The sequence below is a fragment of the Acomys minous genome (assembly GCF_964271855.1).
Source record: "Acomys minous genome assembly, chromosome: 2".
Taxonomy (NCBI): domain Eukaryota; kingdom Metazoa; phylum Chordata; class Mammalia; order Rodentia; family Muridae; genus Acomys; species Acomys minous.
In genome coordinates, this window is record NC_140484.1 from 65,135,098 (window position 1) to 65,155,804 (window position 20,707).

At 47.8% G+C, this 20,707-nt stretch overlaps 2 protein-coding genes across 8 annotated transcripts in view; one reads left to right on the plus strand and one right to left on the minus strand.

Annotated features, from left to right (window-relative positions):
- The window catches only part of FANK1 (fibronectin type III and ankyrin repeat domains 1), a 106,149-nt gene extending 91,783 nt beyond the window's left edge, over positions 1-14,366 (minus strand). For 3 of the 5 annotated variants that reach the window (XM_084751286.1, XM_084751287.1, XM_084751288.1), the window contains exon 1: positions 14,211-14,366. In XM_084751286.1, the coding sequence (XP_084607412.1) occupies positions 14,211-14,223 (13 nt within the window). In that variant the 5' untranslated portion in view covers positions 14,224-14,366. Of the gene's footprint in view, positions 1-7,746; positions 7,764-14,210 lie in introns of those variants that run through there. The other 2 variants (XM_084751289.1, XM_084751290.1) reach the window with 2 other exon arrangements.
- Positions 7,891-20,707, plus strand: part of DHX32 (DEAH-box helicase 32 (putative)) — a 62,939-nt gene continuing 50,122 nt past the window's right edge. For 2 of the 3 annotated variants that reach the window (XM_084751181.1, XM_084751179.1), the window contains exon 1: positions 14,401-14,569. The gene's annotated coding sequence lies outside the window, so the exon portion shown is untranslated. Of the gene's footprint in view, positions 8,035-14,400; positions 14,570-20,707 lie in introns of those variants that run through there. The other variant, XM_084751180.1, reaches the window with a different exon arrangement.

The window sequence follows — 20,707 nt, forward strand, 5'->3', positions numbered from 1 at the left end:
CTTTATCTAAAATTAACTCAAAGTAAACAAATGCCAGTTGAAGTGGGGGCAGAGAGACACCAGAAGAGACATGTTTAGCAGAAAAGAGCTGCGGCAAGCCAGCCTGACTCATTCTGGCACTATCTGGAATCAGATGGCCATCTGACAGGGGCCTGTAAGGAAAGCTCACATGGCAACGAGACTTTGGACATGCCCAGCTCTTGGCATATCACTAGAGGTTTATGTGTCAGACAGAATAAGAAACCTTTGAATCAGAAGTTCGTAGCCATGAAAGAGTAGCAAGTCATTGGCGCAGCTCTAGAATCATCCATCAGTCAGGAAGCATCAGCCCTTTGGGCCTGTCTGTTTCTGCTTCCCTTGGCAAGAGTCAAACAGATAAATTGTAACTGGGCTCACTGTCTTGTATTCTCAGGATATACAAAAGCCATTACTTTTTGTGGTTTCTGGAACTTTGGGGTTTGAGGGGACAAAGTGTAGGTGGATAGCCAACCTCCCAAGGCTTATGATTACAGCACCCCACTTAAAGCTCTTAGGATCTTTTTAAGGGGGTCCAAATATCTAGCTACCATTAGTTCCCACTGAAGGCAGCAGCATGCTAGATAGATGAATCATGCCAGGCAAGAAAGAGCGCAAGGAGCAGGCGGAGGTTTCTCTCTTCAGTGTCCTCACCACAGCAATTGAAATTTTCGACAGTCCACTACAGAAGGCAAGACATCAAGCTACCTAGTTAATATTATGGAAAGAGACAGTTAATACAATAAGCAAAAACAGACAAGCAATCAGTTCCAGTTGTGGTGACACAAGCCTTTAACCTCAACACTCAGGAGGCAGAGACAGGCAGGTCTCTTGAGACTTCTAGACTAGCTGATCTACCTATGGAAGGCCAGACCAGCCAAAGATGGACATAGTGAGGTCCATCCTTAAAAAGAACATAAAAAGATATTAACAAGTTGGCAATAGTAATACAGGTCTCCAAGCTAAGGGAAGGATTCATTGCTCCTTTTTCACTGGAAGCATAGGTTTTACCACAGGTGTTAGTCCTTTAGGATGGCAGAGCCGGCAGGTTGTATCTCATGTGTAAATAACTTCCACAAGTGATATCCGAAAGCCTAAGTGCCACGGACCTCCATGAGGAAGATCTCTGATACCCAAGCTGGGGGGTTGGGGGTGGGGTGGGGTGGGTAACAGATGTCGAGCAGGATGCTGTGTGCTTGCTGACTCTGCCTTAGCATCAGTGAGTCCACTCCCACAATGATCAGGACACTGACAGCAGCCATGTCCTCAGTCTCCACTGATAGATGAAGTGGGATTTGGGTCCAAAATCGTTTTCACAAACAGAACCTGATGGAATGTGTTTGATACCACATTTCTTGTCCACTAACTATTGGGACACAGATGCCTTTTGGGATAGTGTTTCTTTGTCTCATCATACAGAGATCCTGCAATGTGAAGTGTTGGAGGGAAACAAGACAAATGCTGTGCACAAGAGCAGAAACAAAGACCCAGTCCTATCTCTGAAGGGGTCCAAACATGTTACAGGTGGGAAATCTTAATAATTAGGATTTTTCACTGTCAAAATGGCAAAGAGACAAATAAGCCACTGTAGTGTTTAACTGGCTGTGGGGTTAAGGGGAGCTTATACTTGCCGCTGTTGAGAGTGACAACAGTTGTAAACCCCGTGGGACACTACTAAGACTTTGGATGTCACATGTCCCAAGGCCTGAGTGTTGAAGGCTTGGTTCCCAGCAAGGAGATGTAGTTTAGGAGGTGAGGCCTATGGGAGAGTCTTAGGTCATGGGTCATGCAAGGTGTGCCTGTGAGGAGACCGTGGGACTCCAGACTGTCTCTCTTCCTCTGCTACTTCCCTGCTGTTGCCATCTATGGCCCCATAAGTACCAAGAAAGTAATGGCACTATTCCATCCTAAATGAAGCTCCTAGAACAAAAACAGAGTAACCCATTTCTCCTGAGTTAATGCCTATGTGTCTGATTTAGGAAGATTAAAAAGAACAATCTGGGGCTGGAGAGATGGCTCAGTGGTTTAGAAACCCTGGGGAGGACTCAGATTCAATGCCCAGCACCTACATGGTGATTCACGACCATCCCTAACTCCAGTTCCAGGGATCTGATGCCTTCTTCTGACCTCTGTGAGCCCCTCCCCCCCCACATGTGATGCACTAAAAGATACACATGCAGGCAATATTGTCATGCACATACATCTGAAAAGGGATTTTAAAAAAGAACAATTTAATGACTATAAAAGTGCCTTTAGCCGGGCGTGGTGGCGCACACCTTTAATCCCAGCACTTGGGAGGCAGAGGTAGGCAGATCGCTGTGAGTTCGAGGCCAGCCTGGTCTACAAAGCGAGTCCAGGACAGCCAAGGCTACACAGAGAAACCCTGTCTTGAAAAACAAAACCAAACATAACAAAGCAAAAAAGTACCTTTAAACAGTCCATACTTGGACTCTTTCTCTTAGATACAGCTGCACAAACACAAAATGTCAGACTCAGAAGGTGGCCGCTTTCAGTTTTTTTAAGTAGGATGGCCACACTGGTTGCCCACTGCCACTATAACCACAAATAGTTGCTTATAACAACAGAAATGCGTTGTCTTACAGTTCTGAGGGTCACGAATCCAAAATGCACTTAGAAGGTTCAAGCCGAAGGTTCGCTCCTCCTGCAGGCCCGTGGGACTGCCTTCCTCAGTGCCTACTTGGTATCTGGCCCCAGGCTCCCTGGCTCAGGACCTAATACCACACCAACCTCCGCTTCTGTTCTTAGTGACGGCTCCGCCTAGGCCTGGCCTTCTGCTCCCCTTCTGGTCAGAGCACATGTGGTTGATTACATTAGGCCCACCTGGACCTGGACCGCAGCACGAGCTCTCCATCTGCCCGTCCTTAACCATAAAGCCTCCTCTGATTGCAGGCTACCATACAAACAGATTCAGGGCCTCAGGATGTGGACGTCGTTGGCTTGGTAGCAATAAGTAGAAGTGGGTCTCTGTCAGTCCTGGCCTGGCTCAATACATGAAGATAAATCCCTATAACAGAGTATTACTGCTCTCCTAACAATGAGAAAACTCAGGATGAACTAACGAGGTAATGCTCTCCACACCGCAACGAACATTAGCTGAAAAGAAGCAGGCACAGGTCAGAGAAAGAAATGCCACACAAATAATCTGCTTTTGTTCCCAATATTAAAGTGTGCCAGACTAGTAAGTAATATGTAGGAATGAGGTGGAAATATCATCCAATGACTTCTCACTCAATATGCCTTCATAATTTTGTTTTGTTTTGTTTTTGAAACTTGTAGCTGTAGTACTTTTCCAAAAAGTGAGAAAACAAAGGTCTAAAAAGAGGAAAAAGAAACGAAAGAGGAAAAACAGTGACAGATGGAGAATCTAGGGCAAGTGGAACCAAGCTGGCAGCCTGGGGCTCCCAAGGCAAAACCCACAGGTGGTGGCTGGGGCCACAGCACAATGGTAGCACACTCACCGAGAGGCTATAGCTTTGGAGTTGGAGAGATGGCTCAGCGGTTAAGCACACTGGCTGGTCTTCCAGAGGACCCAAGTTCAGTTCCCAGTACCCACATAGCAGCTCACAACTGTCTGTAACTCCACTTCCAGGATGCTCAATATCCTCACACAGACAGACTCACAGGCAGAAAACACCAATGCACATGAAATAAAAATAAGTACAAAAATTTTAAAGAGGCTGTAGCATTGATGCTCAGCATAACACACATACCCAAACCAAAAACATACTAGATCATACTGGGGTTCACTGATGTATAACCTATTACCACAAAACAGCAGTTCACCCCACAAAGAGTTGCCATCAAATGAGTTCTGTGGAAGTTACCCCAAAAGGAAATATGGGTAAAAGACTTGAATGGCTGCTTCGTGTAAATACATTTAAGTAGCCTATGAAAATACCTTTTAAAACTTAATAGCACTAGCTAGTGTGCAAAGGATAATGAGACACATCTGCTGAGAGGAGGGGGCGGAGCAAACATCAGCGAGCATGGAGAGCAGCTGGCTCCGAGGCCCTGCTCAGGCAGGTCTTGCTGCACAGCTGGTAGCTGTTAGAGGTGCGGCTGAGGTGCAGGTACCTGGGTGCACTCCGCCATTTGGCGGGGCACTCTACTCCCAGGCATGTGCCAACTGAAATGCACATGCGTAGGACAAAGGGAACCTTCATTCACTGTTGGTGGAATTGCAAACTGGCCCGGCCACTCCAGAAATCAGTGTGGAGGAGTCTCAAAAAGGCAAAAATAAGCCTACCAAATGACCCAGCTATCCCACTCCTTGGCATATGCCCAAAGGGCTCAACATCCTACGCCACGGATACTTGCTCAGCCAGCCATGTTCACTACTGTATACAATAGCTAGGAAATGGAAACACACAAAGTGTCTTTCAACTGGCGATAGGATAACGAAAATGTGGGTCATATACACTGTGGAAGATTATTCAGTGTAAAGAAAAATGAAATCATGAAATTTTCAGGTAAACAGATGGAACTAGAAAATACCATATTGAGCAAGGTATCCCAAAGCCAGAAAGACAATGTGGCGGGTTCTCTCTCATTGGAGGCTCCTGGCGCCAAATTATCGGATGTGAATAGTTTGCAGTAAATACAGACACCAGGAAAGTCAAAGAGGACCACTGCTGTGGTGGGGGTTAGGGAACAGTAGAGAGGAAATAGCAGGGTGTAAGTGATCTGATCACGGAATAGGCAAGGGGGTGCTCTTCAGGGTGGGAGAAAGGAGGTAAATGAAGAATAAAGACAAGGATAGAGGAAGGTAAGGATGGCTGAAAAATGGATATGGATCTATATTATTAACTAGCTAGTTTTATAATACACATAAGTCTATGTATAAATACTTAGTTTATATGAAATGTTCCCATCTGAGCCAATAATGCTCCCTCCAAGACCCACAGACGACCTAACAAAACCCCTATACCAGATACAAGAAGCCCTCTTTTGAGTTTTTGGTTCCAGTTGTCCAAGAGACTCCCATAAGAGTACAAGCTACTATTTTTCTTGGTTGCTCCTTCCTCATCATACACACACACACACACACACACACACACACACACACACACACACGCACGCACTCACGCACACACACGCACGCACACACGCATGCGCGCGCGGAAGATAAGTTCTGATTGCTGAAGACGGCATGCACTTCAGACACAGGGCCCAGAAGCCCCTGAGCTGGAACTGAATTGAAACCTTCCTCCCTACATCCAGGCGCAGTGGCAGGCCTGTAACCCCAGCACTCGGGGAAGCAGAGGCAGGCAGATTTCTGTAAGTTCGAGGCCAACCTGGTCTACAAAGTGAGTCCAGTCCAGGACAGCCAACGCTACACACAGAGACCCTATCTCAAAAAATGAGACTGGGGGGGGGGGGGAGGAGTTTCCTCCCTAAGAACTAGCTCTCATGGTACCAGAAGGCATCATGCATGCCTCCAAAAGAAGAAAGTAATCAACAGTCCTACCAAGCTGTGCCACCCATGTAGCACAACAGCTGACATGGGACATTAGCCCTAATGGTGCGGCTGTATTAACATTTGTAAGATGAATGATCACATGGTGTATTAGTTTCTGTTGCTGTGATAAACACCATGGCCAAAAGAAACTTGGAGCAAAGAGGTGACTTTGTTTACCCTTGCGCATCCCAGTCCCTCGAACTGAGAGGCAGGAACTGAAGCAGAGGCATAGAGGAACGCTGCTTACTGCCTTCCTCCTCATGGCTTGCTCAGCCTGCACTGCCCACAATAGGCTGGTCAGGACCATGCCCTACAGACTTGCCCACAGGCCAATCAGATGGAGGCACCTCCTCAACTGATGTTCCCCGCTCCCGAGATGGTTCTAAAGTGTGTTACATTGACACAAACAAACAAACAAACAAGGACTAAGCAACAACCATGGACAGCATCATTTTTCAAATTTTCACTAAACAGTTTTTGTAGGATTTGTGTATTTTATTGTAGATACACACACTTCAATTAGAAATAAACTTTAGCCCAGTGGTGGTCACACACCCCTTTAATCCCAGGGCTTGGGGGAGGGGGGAGGCAGACAGATTTCTGAGTTCCAGGACAGCCAGGGCTACACAGAGAAATCCTGCCTCAAAAATGCTGCTGCTGCTGCTGCTGCTATTACTACTACTACTACTACTAACAACAACAACAATAAGTAAATAAACATTGACTCCTAGGGAGAAGCAATACCCTCTGCAAGCAACACTCTTTCCTACATGGGCAATTTCGTTCACTAGTGCACTTGTGTAATCCCAAACAAGCAAATCAATCAGGTCATCTCTCTCACGGAGCACGTCTGTAAAGCCTTCCATTGTTTTGTCTGCTTTGCCCAGTTCTGGGCATGGAATCAAGTGTCCTCCCCTTTGGCTATATTTCCAATCTATAAGGGCATTTATATTATACATTATACATATATTATACATTTATATTCTGTGTGGGGGAAGAGGTGGCACACATGTCACAGCATACACAGAGAGGTCAGGTGACAACTTTGTAGAGTGGGAGCTTTCCTTCTGCCACGTGAGTTCCGGAGATTGAACTCAGGTGGTCAGGCTTGGCAGCAAACACCTTTTCCTGCTAAGCCATCTTGCTGGCCCCTGTAAGGTCACTTCATCTTATTGTCAGCAGCTTTCAGTTCTAGGGGTGGAATCGGGGCAAGTGTTCTACCTCTGGGCTGCACTGGCCAGTCTATAAAGTCATTATCGAGACTATAATTCTGTGATTGCCCCCCCCAATACCTTCATTTACTCACACTAGTGTGATTGAAGGGATTCATGAGTCAGGAAAGTGAAGGCCTTGGGCTGGGCATGCAGCTCGGTTAGGAGAGTGTTTGCATAAACCCTAAACAGGGCTTAGTGACATTGGCCTAGAATCCTAGCCCTGGAGAAGTGGAGACAGGAGGATTAGAAGTTCAAGGTCATCCTCTGCCACATACAGAGTTCAAGTCCCTGCCTCAAGGAAATTTCTGGTGGAAGAACCCGACTCATCCCAGCATGTAAGAGGAAAAACAAGACAAAGTACCAAGGAGACGGATTAACTCTGGGTCAGGGGTTAAGAGAGCATAAACTAGAGGCTGGAGAGATGGCTCAGTGGTTGGGAGCACTACCTGCTCTTCCAGAGGACCTGGGTTCAATTCCCAGCACCCACATGGCAGCTCACAACTGTCTGTAACTCCAGGATCTGACACTTTCACACCAATGCACATAGATTAAAACTAAATAAAATATTTTTTTAAAAAAGAGAGAGCATAAACTGCTGCGCGATTTCTAAAAAATGGTGGCATCCCGGAGCTGTTTGTTTGTTTGCTTATATTTATTTCTTTTTATTTTATGTGTATAAAGGTTTTGCCTGCTTGGATTTGAGTGCAGGAACCTTAGACACCAGAAGAGGGCGCTGTCGAATCTCCTGGAATTAGAGTGAACAGACTGTTGCAATCCACTATGTCGGTGCTTGGTACTGAACTAGATACTCCGCAGGAGCCATTTCTGCAATCCCAGGAGAGGTTGTAAAGGAGGAACGAGTGGGTGGATGGGTAGGAGCCGGAAAGATGAGAAGACTGAAGGTTCTGGACAAACTGTTAGTAGTCAGAGACACAAAATGGGCACCTGAATCTTGAGAAAGGCTTGCCCTTTAGCTTCAGAGAAAACTCCCAGAGAGGGCTCGCAAGGTCCTCAGGCTCAGCACGCGTACACCCTTACCTCGTCTTGGCCTTGTTTACTGAGTGAGTTCTTGTACCTGAATGTACTGAGTCATACAGGCGTCCTTGGAAGCTGCTGGAAAGCTCGAGCCCCTCCTTGAATCTGATTGGCTGCTTCTAAAGAGACAAGTCGTAACAGTGTTTCCTTGGCCCAGTAAGGCCAAGGCCAACCAAATTAGCAGGAAGCAGACACTGTCTGGGGACAAGCTGGGTGCTTACACGTTCCTTGGGACACAGCCTCAACCACGGAGCCTCTCTGTGCCTTTCTGTGGCTGACTGGGCATCACAGGTCAGGACTGCATTGCTTTTCAGTATTTTGATGGGGGTCTTAAAACAGGACTGTTTAAACGTGTTGCTTTAAAAATCCTTTTTTTTTTTTTTTTTTTTTTTTTTAGTTTTTAATTTGATTTATACAAGCATTTACTTCTTAATATGGTTTGAATTGTAACCTAATTGAAATAATTGATACTCTTTAGGGACTAAGAGTACTTAAAAAAAGAAATCACCACATAGATTTGTTAAATGATTCCTGTACTCAAGTAAGAAATGACTTTTAAGTCCCCATCGGCCTCCCAGATGATGAATGAGCAAGTCCTCCATGCTAATGCAAGGCTTTTGTTAGGTCCTCTGACCTGGTAGTCCCTTGATCCAGAGAAGAAGATGAGTTATTTCCTTGATCATACTAGATAAAATGAGACTCTTAAAGCATCCATTTAGATTAGGCAGGAAAGTGGTGGGATTCCAGTGGTTTTTGTAGCCAACTTGACATTTATAAGTACCTGACTTAAATGAACTTTGCCCAAGAGGGACTTGAAGTTTACAAGGAGCACAGCCCCTCCTGCTCTAGAATAAAACAGCTCTCTTTTTTCGTAAATACATTACCCTTGGGGAAATAAAACCAGGCAATGTCATCCGTTCCATAAATGTTTGTTTAAGGCCCCTGGGACAAAATGATAAAGAAGGCAGACAGGATCCTGCCCTCTTGAGCCTGTTCAACATGGTAGGAGAAATATATATATATTTAATTAACAAAATAATTAAATTGTGATTGTTACGAAAAGTACAGAGATGGGAATGGCATTAGGGAGGTGGCACCTCAACCTCAGGCATTCAGGGAAAGAGTGAGTGAGGAAGGGTACTGGAGGCGTATGAGGCCTCCTTCCACTGGAGCAGGGGGCCTAAAGGGCATCTAGTGTGTTGGAAAGAACTGAACAGGCATTAGATCTAAGATCCCAAGTGTGAGGGGCAGCCAGTCCACAGAACGCTCGTTAGAGGGAGGGGAGAGAATACAGTTACGGTTACACACGATGACGTGGATGCCTGCAGGAAGGGAGGAAGGGGAGCACACGCTGGGCGCCCCACGGAGGTGGCATAAACTTCCACGCTGGTGACAAGGGCATGGGTGGGGTTGGTGTGGCAGTAAGAATTCAAGATGACTCCAACTTCAGGCCGGAGTGAGTAGGGAGGTGACGAAGACAAGTGGACAAGCAGGTCTGGAGAAAGGAGTCACTCTCCTACTGTATGATGCCCCAGCCCCTCAGGAAGTGCATTCATTTACACCTCTGTTGGGAGCTTCTTTTTAGTTTTGTTTTGTTTCTGAGACAGGGTCTCCTGGAGCCTGGCTGGCCTTAAACTCACCTGTCACCCAGATGACCCTAAGCATCTGATCTTCCTGCCTCCACCACCTGAGTGTTGGGATTATAGGCCTGTGTCACATTCCTGGCTTTTATAGCCTGGCCTACTTCAGGATGCATTGTTTATGCATGTGTGTAGGAAAAGAAATTACATAGTAGATATAATTATGTAAATTTTACTTTTAACGAAAATGAAACAGCCTGGGTGTCCTGTGCGTCATCCCCTTGACATCTATTCAGAGCACAGTATTTATGATTGACCCAGGGTTATGTAGGGAGCGGAGGGAGGGAGGGGCTTATCTTGCTCTATTTGATAAACAAATTCAGTTTTTGCATCTGATAATTATGCACTTGTTTTATTTGATTGTGGGTTTCCTCAGGCACGTTTGTTTATTCTAAATGTGCCCCAATCTACTCCTGGTATTAGACATTAGGGAAGGGACAGGACTGCCGGAATTAAATGAGTTTTGTTTTTCTTTGTTTTGGGATAGGGCCTCACTATGTAGTCCTGGCTGGCCTGGAATTCGGACACCCACCTGCCTCTGCCTCCCCAGGACTGGGATCAAAAGCATGCACCACAACAACCAGATTAAATTAATTTTTTTTTAAAGGCATACCATTCCCCTGTGATTTTATATGCCGGTTATCTGCCTAATAGTGAAGCTAGTTTACGAAGGAAGTAATTAGAGGTGAATGTGCAAGCCAGGCCTCCGAGCCACCCTGAGCAGCCCAAGGTCATGCGCTGATTCCATTTGCCCTTCCCCGGGGAATCATTTCTTGGCTCATTACCTTGCTATTATTATTCTGCAGCCCAGAGAAAACCCCCACCATCCTTTGCCTGGTGCCAAAGTGTAAGCCAGCTGTGGGGGCTGAGAGGTTTGTGTTTATTGCATTTTAATGACTCAACTAACAGGGTCATTACTAAAAGTAATGGGAAGCTAAGACTGTGGAAATTATTGGACTAACAGGTTATTTCTAGTAGCTCCTTGCCTTTGCCCTTAGATATACAAACTAATTCTTAAAGGTAATTAAGAAAGAGCCTTCCTCTTAATCAACTTAGCAACGCTACATAAAACTGCTGCTGAGGTATTGAAACCCCTCAAGTAGCAGAAGGAATAGTTTATACACCGTCATCGCTCCATAATCCCGGCCTAGCAACCTGATGTTACTATAATGGCATTAACAGTGTGACTGAAATTATCTACAGTGAGCACTAGTTAGTTTCAGAGCCATCATGCTTGTATTACCTCTGAGAGAAGCAACTGCTTCCTGTCTCAGGTGAGATCTGGTTGGATACAAATACTGACACTGAGAGAGGCCTGAGAGATCAGACTGTCCTGTTAAATATAAACTGACCACAGTTCACAATGATCTAAAATGGTGTCTATTAGATTGGGAAAGATTTCATAAGGTGGTGACTTCTGAATTATTTAAAATTAATACAAATACATTTTAGTATGTGTGAAAGGAGATAATTCTTATTGCTATATGGGCGTAAGTGACTTGGTGTGTATGCTCTACTTTAAATCCAATGGAATGGGGAGCAAACCTACAGTCATGGGTATAATAACTGTATTAGCCGGGTGTGGTGGCACATGTCTTTGGTCCCAGCACTTGGGAGGCACAGGCAAGTAGATCTCTGTGAGTCCTAGGCCAGCCAGGACTACATAGTGAGATCCTGTCTCAGATTTAAAATGTACCTTTTCATGTGTCTCTGTGTGTGGTGTGTATGTGAGTGTGCATATTTGTATGAATGGACACACATGCATGTGCCCATGGATGCCCAAGATTGATGGTGCAAATCTTCTTTGATCATTTTTCTCTCTTATTCCCTGAAGCAGGGGCTCTCAATCACACCCAGAACTTACCCAAACAGCTAGTCACCTTGCTCTGGGGACCCCCAACACTGCCTTCTCAGGCTGGGATTCCAGGCCAACTGCCATGTCAACCCAGCATTTATGTGGGTTCTGGGGAGTGGAACAAGATTCTCCCATCCCCAGTTGCCCAGATGTAAGAATGTAATGACATTTCTTTTTCTTTCTTTCTTTCTTTCTTTCTTTCTTTCTTTCTTTCTTTCTTTCGAGACAGGGTTTCTCTGTGTAATAGCCTGGGCTATCCTGGAACTCTCTTTATAGACCAAGCTGGCCTCCAACTCACAGAGATCCTCCTGCCTCTGCCTCCCAAGTGCTGGGATTAAAGGCGTGTGCTGCCAGGCTCATCTGTAATAACATTTTTAAAAATATTTATTTATTTCTATGAGTGTTCTATTTGCATGTATGACAGAAGAGGGCATCAAATCCCACTACAGATGGTCATGAGCCACCATGTGGTTGCTGAGAATTGACCTGAGGACCTCTGGAAGAGCAGACAGTGCTTTTAACCACTGTGCCATCTCTCCAGCCCTATAATAACATTTATTCCGCTTTCAAAGCCTTCCTGATCCCTCCCCTGTTCAGTTTTTCAGGTCCGTCTGCTTCCTCGCTGCCCAAACAGCTTTGTCTCTTCTTGTTGTTGACTACACCTTCATCTTTTGGCTCTGCTCCTGGACCTCTTTTACATCCTAGGGAAATCTAGTGGGAATCACCTCTCCCCATTCCTAACCAGATTCCTGTGCAAGCCAGCTACCTCATACTTTCTCTTTGAAGCCTCTCCCGGGTTTTTGGACCCTAGGAGGTTTCAGCAGTTCTTGACTGAGTCTCTTGGATGATGCAACTCTTGAGAGGACCCAACCAGGCACTGCGCTGTGTGTTTAATCCCCGGTTCCTACACAGGAGGAACCAGGAAAGAACAGATAAAAGCATTGAGCACTGGAGATTTTGAAGTTTGCAGTGTACACCTTTACACCTTAACACACACTTACAGAAATGAAGCTGCTGTCCTTAGAAGATATTTCTCAGCTAAGGATGTGGCTAAGTTGGTAGAGGGCTTATCTATAAACCGCCACATTGATATACCATTGCTAGAGCCGCATGGGGAGGTGAAGGCCTATAATCACAGCATTCCGAGGGCTCAGAAGCTCAAGGTTATCCTTGCTAGATTACATAGTGAATGTGAGACCAGCCTGGGATACATGAGACACCCCCCCACACACACACACAACCCCCACTTAGACAATTTATCTATGAAAAGATCATGCACAGCCTGGCATCAGTTGATATGAGGCTCCTAGGCTTGCTGTATGTTCATTCATTTCCAGCAGATTTGATCAAGTGTACAATCAAGTGAGATTTAGGCACAAATTATAGATACTGTATAAAAAGCCTACCAAGCCAAGTAACTATATAACACACAACTGTAGGCTTTCCATTCTGCAAGTAAAAGAGAGAAAGCCTTCAATGTTTTTCTTATTATTAAGAAATGAGTTTTTTTTTTTAATGCCAGAATTTCCTCAAAGGAACGTAGGATTTGGTCTAAGTATTTTGTTCTTGAAATTATGCAAAAATACAATTTGGTATATTTTTAGTGTCAGACTAAATTCTATGAAGGTTTAAGATCTTTTAAGTCTCCAAGTCAAACAGTGTATTTGTTTTAAGAACAAAGGAAGCAATAAAATAATTTAAGTAGTTTGGGTGGGGAGGAGGAAAGGGGAGCCTAGGGCAAAGTCCCTGGAAAGGTTGGGAAAAAAAAGCAAACAACAACAAAAAAAACCACAACAGGCAGGTGAGTTCCAGTAACTCCCAGTTCCAGCAACTATAAACCACACACCCTTGGCCACATAGTAAACCCAACTTTGTAGCCCATCATGGTAGTCCACACTTTTGATAGCACTCAGAGACTGGTGGACCTGTGAATTTGAGGCCAACCTGGTCTACAAAGTGAGTCCAGGACAGCCAAGGCTACATAGAGAAATCCTGTCTCAAAAAAACAAAAACAAAAACAAAAAACAAACAAACAAAAAACCACCACCAACAACAAAACTAAAACAAAACAAGAAACAAAAAAGTGTGGGGAAATGACTCCACACATACAATGCTTGCATGAAGTATGAGAGCCAAGTTTGATGTCAAGTCAAGTGTGGTTGTGTGATTTGTAGTTGCAGCCTTAGGGAGCTGGAGACAGGGGCACCTCTGGGGTTCTAGCTAGCCAGTTTGTCTAGCCTAGTTGACTAGATCTCTAGACCAGTGAGCCACCCTGCCTCAAAACCTAAGATGGGAGCCTGAAGGGACTGTTTAACTATCACAAACAATCTTCCAGAGGACCTAAGTTCAGTTCCCGGCACCCACATGCCTCCTCACAACCAGCTCTTCTTCGGGTCTCTGTAGGCACAAGGCACGCAAGTGGTGCACTGGCATACGTACATGTAGGCAAAACACCTGTATACATTAAAATAAAATAAAATTTAATTTAAAAACCAAGGTAGATGGCATCTAAGAAATGACACCAGAACTTGCCCTCTGGCCTCCATACAAACGTGCAAACAGTTGCGGGTGCACCTATGTGATGTACCTGCACACATGCGCACATGCAGCACAGCCAAGCAGCAAAGAACAGGGAAATTTAAAAAACAGACAGAAATGAGAAACCTCCCTCCTATGCTGGGAGGACGCACACGAGATAGATAAATAGATAGATAGATATAGATATAGATATAAATATATATCCATCCCAGACTTTAAGGGTAAGGTCGAAGGGAGGTAAGATCGCAAGACCGCATAAATTCAATACCCAGGCTCCTTGCAGCAGGAAGCACTAGTCACCAATAGTGAACCCAGTACTCATGAGGGCGTCAGCAGTGATTAATGGACTTTGCGGGTTGTCTGGCTGAGAGTTTGAGACCTAGCCCGGGGGACTCGGCCTCTGCCCGCACCCCAGGTCCTAGCCCGCCGCTTACTGTGGGGGTCCATGGTCAGCTGCTCCCGGGGGCCCTGGGGCAGAGCCCTGACGGCGCCGCCCTCCTAACGCCTGTCCTCTTCGGCGGGCGTCGCTCTGGTTGCCCTGACAACCGGGGACGGGAGTGGGAGGGGCCCGGCGGACGGCGAGAGGGAGGGACCAAAAAGTGACGTGGAAACGCAGAGCGGTGCACGGGCGGGAGTGGCGCAGAGGGTAGGAGCAGGGGACCGCGGCGGTTCCGGCGGGGCCGCGCCCCGAATTGGGAAGGTGTACTTAGCGTCCGTCGGATCACACGAACATCGGCCGAACTCGGGAGTCTCCCACCCTGTCTCCTTGCGGCCTCAGGGGCCGCCGCTGCAGGTAACGGCAGGGCAGGCGGCGGGCAAGCAGGGAGGCCGCGCACCTGTTGCGGCACCGCCCGGCTGAGCACAGCTGAGGGTAGAGCGCCCCGGTTCGGGAGGGAGAACCGCCGCTCTGGGGTGGGGTGGGGGGGTGAGATCGTCGGGACCCGGGTGAGTTAGGACCCGGATGTTCCCGTGACGCCCGAGTGAGAATCAGAGTAGACCCTGCTCCTGCTGGAGGACCTGGCCATTGCACTGCCCTGTCCCCGTCTAGAGTGGGGGCTTCCCCTGCACCTGGCGTCGGCCCAGGTCAGGATCCCAATGGCTCTGAGACGCTCAGGTGAGAGTCAGGATAGACTCTGTTCCTGCTAGAGGACCCAGCCTTTCTAGGACGTTGCCCTACGTCTTGACTCGGAGGCACCCAGAGGACCGTCCCTCTGTTTGGGCTGGAGAACCAGGCCTTTACGAGGCAGCCCATTTCCAGGATGGGTTCCCTGCATAGGATGTCACCCCAGGTCAAGGCCAGAATGACCCCCAAGACTCCCGAGTTTGGATGCCCTCTACTCTTGGTGGAATCGCCCTTTGCACCACATGTACCAGAGTGGGGTGTCCAACCTCCTCGGTGAGGGTGGGACAGTGAGTGTGGAAGCTGCTCCTGCCTCCAGTAGTGAGCCAAGCCTGTCTCCTGAAACCTTAGGCAGTTCTTCTCCCGGTCCTGCCCCGTCATCTCCACTGTCACCTCTCACATTTCAGGCTGTGGGCTCCACGTGGACTCTTGCTGATTGGTTTAGTTTGGTGTGTGTGTGTGTGTGTGTGTGTGTGTGTGTGTGTGTGTGTGTGTGTTTTGGTGTGTGTGTGTGTGTGTGTTTTGGTGTGTGTGTGTGTGTGTGTGTGTTTGGGTGGTTTGGTGTGTGTGTGTGTGTGTGTGTGTGTGTGTGTGTGTGTGTGTGTGTTTTGCCGGGGAGTGGGGGTGTGGTGTCACTGAATCAGCCAAACCGTGTAGGACACTGGTTTCAAAGACTGATCCAGGTGTGAGAGGTGTGACAGTCACGAGGGAGTTTTATCTGGTATGCTGTAAAAATGTCAGACTACCCCGAAGAGTGTCATGGGTTAAGGAGAACAGGAACGGGGGAGGGGCGTCGGTGGAAGGAAGAAAAATGGAGGCGAGATAAGGAAGGGAATGAGAAAGCAGAGAGGCACAGGGGAAATTGTAGGATTGATTTGGTGTTCACGTCTGGCGATTAAAGCCCCTCCATCAATCCGCACTGCTGCCTTAGACAGTGCTAGAGAAAAATGGTGGAAGGCCCAGCCAGCCCCGTTGGGGTCATGCTAATGGTTACTCATCTTTGCCAGTGGAGAGATTCCTACTCCAGGGGTGTCAAGGAGAGGGGGGAGGGGGAGGGAGGGAGATTGCTTTTCCCTAAGGGAATCATCCAAGGCTTAGTCGAGCAGGAGAAGCATCCAGTCTGTGACGGAAATCGACTTCTTAGATTCCCTCTCTGTCTCTTACGAGAGTGATTGTCAAGGCAAGGAGGCTCACACGTGCGTGTTCACACGTGCGTGTTGCCAAGCAGGGTGATTCAGGGAGAACTCGTACTTCCTAAGCTAAAATCCCGAACTGAGAAATTCAAGTTAGAAATAAATGCATCTTGAGACCTTTCCCATAATGTTCCTGCAGCTTGGAGAGGGGAGGAGACAGAGTTAAGCCTGGGTGCTTCCATGCACAGTATTTCCCAAACTCTGGTTCTCATAAACAAAGTCCAAGTCAGAATGAAGCTTTCTCATCCTAGACATGGGTATGCCTGTCAGTAATGAAACAGCAAATGTAACAAACAATCCTGGCTGGCATCTCTCCCCCACCCCCATACACACACACACACACACACACACACACACACACACACACACACGGGGGTAAAATTAAACTGTATAAAACAGTAGCCTAGATATCAGGGGAGTTTTTTTTGTAGTTGTTGTTTTGTTGTTTTTTTTTTTTAAGAAGAGTAGCAGATCTCCATGCTAAGGTCATAAAGACTAAACAGTGATTTAGTGATTGTGTTTTGGAGAGTGGAGACAGCAATCAAGGGCATAACCTTGTAGTGGTTTAGAGGAGACCTAATCCTTGAAGTGGGCCTTGAGGAAGTCTCAGCAAAGGCAGCTAACTGTGAAAGCAAGATTTTAGGGGATGTCATGCCTTTGAAAGAAATAACTGGCTAGGAGGTGGAAGTGGAGAGGGAAAGGCACTAAAATGTCCATGGGAGGGACAGTATTCACCAGGACACACAGTGTACTTGCTCCATGGATGAGAACTTCCGTGTAGGGAAGTGTTGAACAGAAAAGATGCTCACAGCCAGAACACTGGTACTGAGTTTGGCCTTGGAAATGAGTTGTAAAGATTTTATTGTCATTTTGGGTTTTTTCTGCTATTATATCTATTTCCTTTGGCTACTGTGGTCAATACATTATCTGTGGTCAAAGGGGGGGGGAGGAACTGGGGGAGCTGCTTTGTTTTTAAGTTTCCAAGTTTCTTTATGTACAGAGGGGTGACATCATTACTTAGCTGGTGTGTAACTCCAGGTAACAAACCAAAGCAGCCTTAGCAGGGAGTAACAAGGTAGCCAGGAAGACATAAAAGATGCAGCCTTTCTTTTTCTTTCTTTCTTTCTATCTTTTTTTTTTTCCTTTTCTTTTTGGGGTTTCTCTGTGTAGCTTTGGCCATCCTGGACTCTCTTTGTAGACCAGGCTGGCCTCCAACTCACAGAGATCCACCTGCCTCTGCCTCCCGAGTGTTGGGATTAAAGGCGTGCACCAGCAGCCTTTCTTTAGATCTCTTGGCCACTCTCAGAATGAAAACCAAAGACAATTCAGCTAGAGGTTAACTTTATTTAGCACAAGTAGGGCAGCCAAAATTACATCACTTGAGCGTGTGGGTTCTGTCTCCTTCCCCCACCATCATAGCTAGAAGAACCATTTTACTTTTGCGTTGAAGAATTTTTCTTTTTATTTCTGTTAGCATAGTTTGGGTCTTTTTTCAACTCTCTGCTACTTTCTGAATTCATTAAGAGGCTCAGTCAAAGGTAGACTACAACCTTGTTGCCATACCTGCTTTTGTGCTGTCCCCAGACCCATTACAAACTATACTCAAACCACTGGACTGCCCTGAGTGCCCGTCTCTCTGCTCTTTTCCTCATCCATGGTGTGGTGTAATCAGGCTGCAGATTCTGGCAGTGGATCTTCCCTCCCCAGCACATCTTCCAGGAGGAGGCTCGTGCCCTAAGTGAACTTCTCTCCCACTGGAGGCCTGTATAGAGGAGCACTTAGCTCTAAAGCTACATTTTCTTGTCATCGTTATCTCTCATTTTGTTTTTGGATCTTTAACCTCTGGCTGTGCTTTTGCTTTCTTTTATATAGAGCCACAGCACACTGGTTCTTTAGTACGGAGTAGGCTTTAGTTGTTCCTGGTGGTTTGAATGGGATGGTAAAAGAGGATAGCTTCCAGTCTTTTTATTAGTCTTTATTTCTAGGTACACCTCTTTGGGAACCCCAGGAACTTCTGTTTGCTCATTTATAGACTGCAGTTTTTCTAATAATTTAGTGAAAATCAGAATAAATTATGTATCATTGTAGGGACTAGAGATATAACTCAGTTGGTAGAATACTTAGTGTGAACTAAGCCCTGGGTTCAGGTGTAAACTAAATGCAGCATCCCACAACTGTAACCTCAGCACTGGCAAGGTAGAGGGAAAGGACTAGAAGTTCAAAGCCATTCTTAGTGACGTAGTGAGTTCAAGGCCAGCCTAAGCTCCAGGAGACCCTGTTTCAAATAATAGTAACAATGTGTTAATAGATATGGATACTGGTATCTTCCATGTTATAGAGAGCCTTTTAAATGTGGGGTTTTAAATGGACAAGGCAATGTTGGCATAGGGCAAGCACTTATTGAACAGTGACTGTGTGCTACCCTATGTAGCTTTTCATAAATGGAGACAAAGGAATGCCCAGGTGAGTGGGTGTGAGGGCAAGAGGGCTTCCCCGTCAAAGGATAACTTGGGCAGTAGACACAAGGCAATAGAAAACAAGTGTGGGTAGTAGTTGATGCTGGCCGACTATGTACATAGAAGAGAGAGGTGCTAGGGCAAGCTTACAAAGAGCCTAAGGACTGGGCTTTTTTAAAAGAATAAAGATTTGGGTCAATGACGTGATCATTTTCCATTTGGAAAGGATCAAAGATTAGTGAAGAGCCAAAATTAGAGACAGAGAAACAAAATGGGAGGGGCTTTTGTTTAAGGTATGAAGAGGAGATCACTAAGAGTGGGTGTCAGCAATTGTGGTGCCAGTGTCACAGGGGAGGGGGAGCCACTAGACTCCTAGGGGAGGGGGAGACACTGGACTCACTGGGGAGGGGGAGCCACTGGACTCCTAGGGGAGGGGGAGCCACTGGACTCCTAGGGGAGGGGGAGCCACTGGACTCCTAGGGGAGGGGGAGCCACTGGACTCCTAGGGGAGGGGAGCCACTGGACTCCTAGGGGAGGGGGAGCCACTGGACTCCTAGGGGAGGGGGAGCCACTGGACTCATAGGGGAGGGGAGCCACTGGACTCCTAGGGGAGGGGGAGCCACTGGACTCCTAGGGGAGGGGGAGCCACTGGACTCATAGGGGAGGGGGAGCCACTGGACTCCTAGGGGAGGGGGAGCCACTGGACTCATAGGGGAGGGGAGCCACTGGACTCATAGGGGAGGGGAGCCACTGGACTCCTAGGGGAGGGGGAGCCACTGGACTCATAGGGGAGGGGGAGCCACTGGACTCATAGGGGAGGGGAGCCATTGGACTCATAGGGGAGGGGGAGCCACTGGACTCCTAGGGGAGGGGGAGCCACTGGACTCATAGGGGAGGGGGAGCCACTGGACTCATAGGGGAGGGGAGCCACTGGACTCATAGGGGAGGGGGAGCCACTGGACTCATAGGGGAGGGGGAGCCACTGGACTCATAGGGGAGGGGAGCCATTGGACTCATAGGGGAGGGGGAGCCACTGGACTCCTAGGGGAGGGGGAGCCACTGGACTCATAGGGGAGGGGGAGCCACTGGACTCCTAGGGGAGGGGGAGCCACTGGACTCATAGGGGAGGGGAGCCACTGGACTCATAGGGGAGGGGAGCCACTGGACTCCTAGGGGAGGGGGAGCCACTGGACTCATAGGGGAGGGGGAGCCACTGGACTCATAGGGGAGGGGGAGCCACTGGACTCATAGGGGAGGGGAGCCACTGGACTCCTAGGGGAGGGGGAGCCACTGGACTCATAGGGGAGGGGAGCCACTGGACTCCTAGGGGAGGGGGAGCCACTGGACTCATAGGGGAGGGGGAGCCACTGGACTCATAGGGGAGGGGAGCCACTGGACTCATAGGGGAGGGGGAGCCACTGGACTCATAGGGGAGGGGAGCCACTGGACTCCTAGGGGAGGGGGAGCCACTGGACTCATAGGGGAGGGGGAGCCACTGGACTCCTAGGGGAGGGGGAGCCACTGGACTCATAGGGGAGGGGAGCCACTGGACTCCTAGGGGAGGGGGAGCCACTGGACTCATAGGGGAGGGGAGCCACTGGACTCCTAGGGGAGGGGGAGCCACTGGACTCATTGGGGAGGGGGAGCCACTGGACTCATAGGGGAGGGGGAGCCACTGGACTCATAGGGGAGGGGAGTCACTGGACTCATAGGGGAGGGGGAGCCACTGGACTCATTGGGGAGGGGGAGCCACTGGACTCATAGGGGAGGGGGAGCCACTGGACTCATAGGGGAGGGGGAGCCACTGCACTCATTGGGGAGAGGGAGCCACTGGACTCAGGGGAGGGGGAGCCACTGGACTCATAGGGGAGGGGGAGCCACTGGACTCATAAGGGAGGGGGAGCCACTGGAAGGGGCAGAACTCAGAGGTCTTGGTGACAAAGGGTGAAGAAGGAGAAGGCAGGACTACATCTCGTGTTTGGCGTCAGAGGGAAGGTGGGCTCTCTTGTCATTTGCTGAAGTCTAGAACACAAAGGAAGGAAGTGAGTTTTGTGAAGAATTTGACGAATGGACTGTGTGCTGAGTTCAGGTTCAAATATGAGCCCATGCCTGCTGTGTTGCCCATAAGCAATAATTGGACATGCTGATCTGCACCCACAAAA